The sequence below is a fragment of the Cibotium barometz genome, chromosome 35 (assembly GCF_041138505.1).
Source record: "Cibotium barometz isolate CiBa-2024 chromosome 35, ASM4113850v1, whole genome shotgun sequence".
In the NCBI taxonomy this organism is placed as follows: domain Eukaryota; kingdom Viridiplantae; phylum Streptophyta; class Polypodiopsida; order Cyatheales; family Cibotiaceae; genus Cibotium; species Cibotium barometz.
In genome coordinates this window covers 43,664,721-43,669,958 of record NC_141080.1, presented here as the reverse complement: position 1 = coordinate 43,669,958, position 5,238 = coordinate 43,664,721, and the positions used below count along the sequence as shown (strand labels likewise).

Below are 5,238 nucleotides of genomic sequence, written 5' to 3'. Positions count from 1 at the left end.
CATGAAAAGCTCAAAACTATCAAATACTTATCATAGCACCACATTTGAAGGCACTCAATATTAATACATCTGAGATCTTCATTTTTTGAGAATTACACATCTGGTGCTGCCTCGGGATTGACACATCTAAAGATTATCATGATTAATAGGTCTGAGATGATTAGTTTTTTTAAAATTACACATCTAGTATCTTGGGATTAACAATCTAAGAGCATGATCCTCTGGGAATTACACATTCGAGGTTAGACCTATGTTTGTCTCATAGTTCTAGTGTAAAGAATCCAATGGATAGCATTCATACGTTAACTATTCAAACCTTAATGGAGTTATAATTTACACTCTCATTTTTATCTATTGCATTAACGCACGCTCGCTCGCCTCCTGATCATCGCCGCATGCATACAGGGACTTTGCACAAAACTCTCTCACAGGGCCCATTCCCATGGAGCTCGGCAGTCTGAGCAGCATGCTGGGCGTTTCTCTCCAATTTAACCAGCTCTCCGGCACCATACCAGCAGAGCTCGGAAACCTCTCGGCGATCACCGCCCTGTAAGTCTTATAATACCCTTTCATGTGTGCTAAAACCCAAATGTAACAATACTGACGCTTCAAGCATGTCTGGTGTTTGGCCGCCGCCAGTTTTCTGCACGGCAACAAGCTCACGGGAAGGATTCCGAATACCCTCTCCAACCTTTCGCAGTTACGTAACCTGTAAGTATGGATACACCCGCGTGATCTGTCCTGTAATTTCCGACTTCTTGTCCTGCTTGCTTCATGCGCATTGGCTTGCTTTAATTTCCCAGGCAGCTCGGGCTTAACCAATTGACAGGCCCCATTCCGGATGGCCTCGACCGCTTCCCCGCAGCTAGGTGAGAATCCTCCCTAGCATCCTCACTTTTTATGACAATGTTCCCTTCCAATATCGATAAGCCTGCTCATGACCATCGGATGGATATGGGTGTTCTGTTGCAGTTTTGCAGGGAATCCAGGGCTCTGTGGAAAACCCCTCGGCATACCATGCCCTAGTCCTTCAGCAGCACGCTAGACTAGAGTACTGCTTCGCTAAGTAGTCGCCAATTTAGCTTGCTGGCGACCTCCTCTTAATTTTGGAGTGCTCATCACTACACTTATATGGGATGTAGCTTTTTCTTTTCTCCCCCTTTTTGGGCTTATGTATCAAATGACTCCCAACTTTGGTGTTCATGTTAACTCATTCTTAGCATCCCTCATTTTAAATTACAATAATGATCCTCAAGAGAGGATCCCAAGTCTAGCCTATGGGCATAAGGAATTTCATGCACACCCTCACCCACCTGTACCATAAGGGGGTTCCAACAACATTGGTATTTTGATAAGTGAGGATGTCATATAACTTCACAATTCACAAAGGTGTGGTAGAAACTCATAATCTCTCTATAGAGTTGACTAAATGAATCATAAATGTTGGAGTCGAAGTGTTATGTGGGATGCTTCAATAACGTTTCTAATCTACTTCTTCTCTCTCCCGACAAAAGCTATTGATGTAGTAAAAACATTATAGACATTCACGTGTTTATTGGATGCAAGTTCTTGAATCGGGGATGGTTTTGGCAACCCATGTTATGTTTATCCACCAAATATAATAAAGAACTGAAATGATCATGCCATAGTTCTAATTCTGTATTGGAAACTTTCTCTCGACATCATGTACACGTTGGGCCACACACTCATGACTCGAACAAGTCATGAATCACAACGGGAAAAAAACAAAAGCGAGTCAAAAATTTTAACTTTTCACGGCCATTGATGTGGGAGATGTGCTTTGTAAGTTATTTAAATGTTCCTAGGTCTTAAGCTCCCAATCATATGTAAGCAAGAATGGTTGATCATTGCTCTAAATAAGGGGATTGAATCTCAATCCACCCACCCATCACAGTACCAAAGTATTTTCTTTTTGGTAAACCATGATTGCAAACCCTCACATTGCTCTATAAGGTGTGCCCAATCTCAATCTAGCGGGCCATTTCATCCTTAGATTCGTAACATCTTTTTATTAAAAATGATCATAGGTGTACTAGTGAAGACTATTGTAACATTCTTTTAGTAAAGATAATTTTAGGTGTACAAGTAAAGACTACTATAAACCCACCTTCTTCTCCTACAATATATATGATTTCCTCTTGTTCATCTCTTTCGAGGTGTACCAATAGAGACTACTATAACTCTATCGAGTCTCCTACAATATATGCAATGTCTTCTTGCTATGAAGTAATGTGCCAATCTCTGTCTATAAATATAAGAAACTATTCAAATTTTCAGCTCATTTGTTCTTTTCTTTATCAATAATACCAAAAGATTAGCTACGAGTGATTTCACATAAGTCAAGGATAGTTTCTATTTGAAATACCATAAACAATGTTTAGATAACCTCAAAGAATACCTATTGGTTTAAAATAGCCCTTTCTATTTTCCTTACATGTGTACCTATGGTCTTAGTCCATAATCTTGCACACCATCTCTATAGAAAACTTGTAGTATTATAACACCAACATGATTCATTTTGATACCTTATAATACACCTCTTTTTTCCTTGAATGACATATATCATCTCTTCCATCTCCCCTTTGTAAAGTAATATCTTTTTCATATGGTTATATAACAAGGTTCCTTGGGTATGTGGGACAATCAAAAGGTTTTTTCAAAATGTAAAGGGCATTTTTAGTGTAGCTATAGCTATGGACACATGAATATGTGAAAATAGTCAACATCCTTTGTTATCTATAATTTCTCTCTCCATAAAAGGTACTAATGTAGTAAAAAGGCTATATACCTTCATGGGCTTATTGGTGAAAGTTCTTGAAGCAAAGATGATGGATAACAACCATGGTATGTTGATCCACCAAAAGATAATAAAGAACTCAAATGATCATGCCATACTTTTGATTATCTATTGTAAAAATAGTCCTTGTATTCTTCCTCATTATCCATCCTCTCATTAGGACTCTAATAACTCTAACAAGTCATTAGGATTCTAACAAGTCATGAATCACAAGCACGAGGGAAAAACTAGTACTGAGTTATAAGAACTTTCCCATTTCTGTAATTTGGGAACATTCTATGAGATTGAATACCATTGCAAATATAGTGGGAAAAATATTTGATAAAATAGAAAAATATGATTGGGATTCTAACAAGTCATTAGGATTCTAACAAGTCATGAATCACAAGCACGAGGGAAAAACTAGTACTGAGTTATAAGAACTTTCCCATTTCTGTAATTTGGGAACATTCTATGAGATTGAGTACCATTGCAAATATAGTGGGAAAAATATTTGATAAAATAGAAAAATATGATTGGTCCAAGTACCATACTTGGTGCATCAAAATAATGCAAATGTGTCTTATAGAGAAAGACATGTGGGGATCGGTCAATGCAATCGCCAAAATATTCTTAACGAAGAAACTTTACAATATGGAAAAAGATGACAAAACTAGTGCTGCTTCTCATGTCAATAATATTATAAGTATGATTGATCAACTAAGTGGTGCAGGTGCTGTGACTTTTGATGAAGAGGATGCCATTTATGTGTTTCTCTACAACACTTTCTACAACATGAATTTCCAAAAAGATATTTATACAAAATTATGAAGTGTCACACAGTCTATATAGATGATGGATAAACATTCTAGCCAATTCTGGTGTTTTTACTTCTTTTTTAGTTGGAATAAATTGTGCCAACTTGGTTAATCTATCCATTACCACCACCCAGACTTAATCATGCCCTCTACTTATTCGGGGTAGTCCTACTATGAAATCCATAGAAATACTTTCCCACTTATCCTCAAGTATTTGTAGTGGTTTTACTACTTTTAGGTGCTCAGCTTGATTGACTTGGCACTTAGGGCATTTAATAACATAATGCTAGACAAACTTGCCCGATAAAAGTATCTTTTAATAATAAGTGCATAGGTCTTAGAAATTCCCAGGTGCCCCGCACTTGGATTGTTGTGACATTCTAGTAGAATATTCTCATGAATATTTTCTTCTTTGGGTACACAAATTTGACCTTTATATAACAAGTACCCATTATCGATGGAAAAAAATTCCAATGATCTTTTTCACTTATTGACCCTTTTTTAAGTCATTCCTTTGAACCACTATCTTTTTTAAGTGACATTCTTTTATCACTAGCAGCTGCATTTTCTTTACTCTCTATTTGAGAGTTATCTTTTTTAATCAAGTAATTCGAAAATACTTGATAGCTAGGATCATTAGCACATTTTCCTTGTAAGTGAGCCATCAACTCACTTTCTAGTTGAGTAAAAGTCAACTTATTTATCACATGGGTGCTTGACTTAGAGTATCTACCCACGTCATTAAATTTTCCTTTTCTATATTTGATTTGAAAATCAAACTCTTGTAGGATTTCACCCATCTAGCCTTCCTACCTTCTTTTAACTCCTTTTGAGTACTTGACCCTAGAAAGATCCCAAAGGGAAAACTCACACAAGTGGCTGTAGGACACTTCACACCCACACCACTATAGGACACTTCACAAGTGGCTGTAGGACACACACACTCTAGGACTCTACTCACACTAGGACTCCGATATCCAACAAGCTCCCCTTTGGAGCTAGGGTAAGTGACAATAACACAATCCAGACTGTGCACCCCATGAAATCTCAGAGGCTAAAGTCTGAGCATAATTAAAAGGTTGAACTAAGCACTCTCAATATGGCTTAAGATTCAATATGACTAGAGGCTCATGTTCGAGCATGGATGCATGACCAGCTCCTTGGTCTAAGGAAATGCACCACATCTTGGAGTCCCCTTGTCTCCTAACTGGGTACATGAAAGAAGTGGAGCCTTTTATAAAAGAAGGCACACAAAATCACTCAGATTATTATAATCATTTCAAGGGGACTACCCAAGGCATAGTACTTGACACTCACATAAGACTCTAGAAAGCCCAATCATCATCCATCTCTTCAGAAATGCGATAGTCTAGGCATAGCAGAAGTGAATGCTTTCTCCTCTAGTCTAGTGGAGGATCCAACTCCGTCCTCGCTCTGCTCTACAACCAAATTTGCATGTTCTTTGGATTGGTTTTTGGCCAACTTTTGGAAGCAACGGTCCTCACTGTGGTCGAGATTGTGACAGTAATTACACTTGAGTGGTTTCCCACCCTTCTTTGATTTGTTTCTTGAGAAGAAGGCCTTCTCAAGTTTGAGGGCACTCTAGCTTTTTCCATAAGTCAG

The 5,238-nt window shown here is 38.0% G+C and overlaps 1 protein-coding gene across 1 annotated transcript; it reads left to right on the top strand.

Moving 5' to 3' along the window:
• Positions 1-352: 352 nt before the first annotated feature.
• On the top strand, positions 353-1,147 carry LOC147618478 (uncharacterized). Its single transcript, XM_086775164.1, has 4 exons — positions 353-549; positions 640-711; positions 804-869; positions 973-1,147. The coding sequence occupies exons 1-4, from the start codon at positions 443-445 to the stop codon at positions 1,043-1,045; spliced, it is 318 nt and encodes a 105-aa protein (XP_086631290.1). The 5' UTR covers positions 353-442; the 3' UTR covers positions 1,046-1,147.
• The last annotated feature ends 4,091 nt before the right edge of the window (positions 1,148-5,238 follow it).

Excerpts from the sequence above, each read along its gene's own strand:
- LOC147618478 (XM_086775164.1), top strand. The coding sequence starts at position 443 with ATGGAGCTCGGCAGTCTGAGCAGCATGCTGGGCGTTTCTCTCCAATTT. Across the intron at positions 550-639 it reads CTCTCGGCGATCACCGCCCT|TTTTCTGCACGGCAACAAGC; the intron begins GTAAGTCTTATA and ends GGCCGCCGCCAG. Across the intron at positions 712-803 it reads CTTTCGCAGTTACGTAACCT|GCAGCTCGGGCTTAACCAAT; the intron begins GTAAGTATGGAT and ends TTAATTTCCCAG.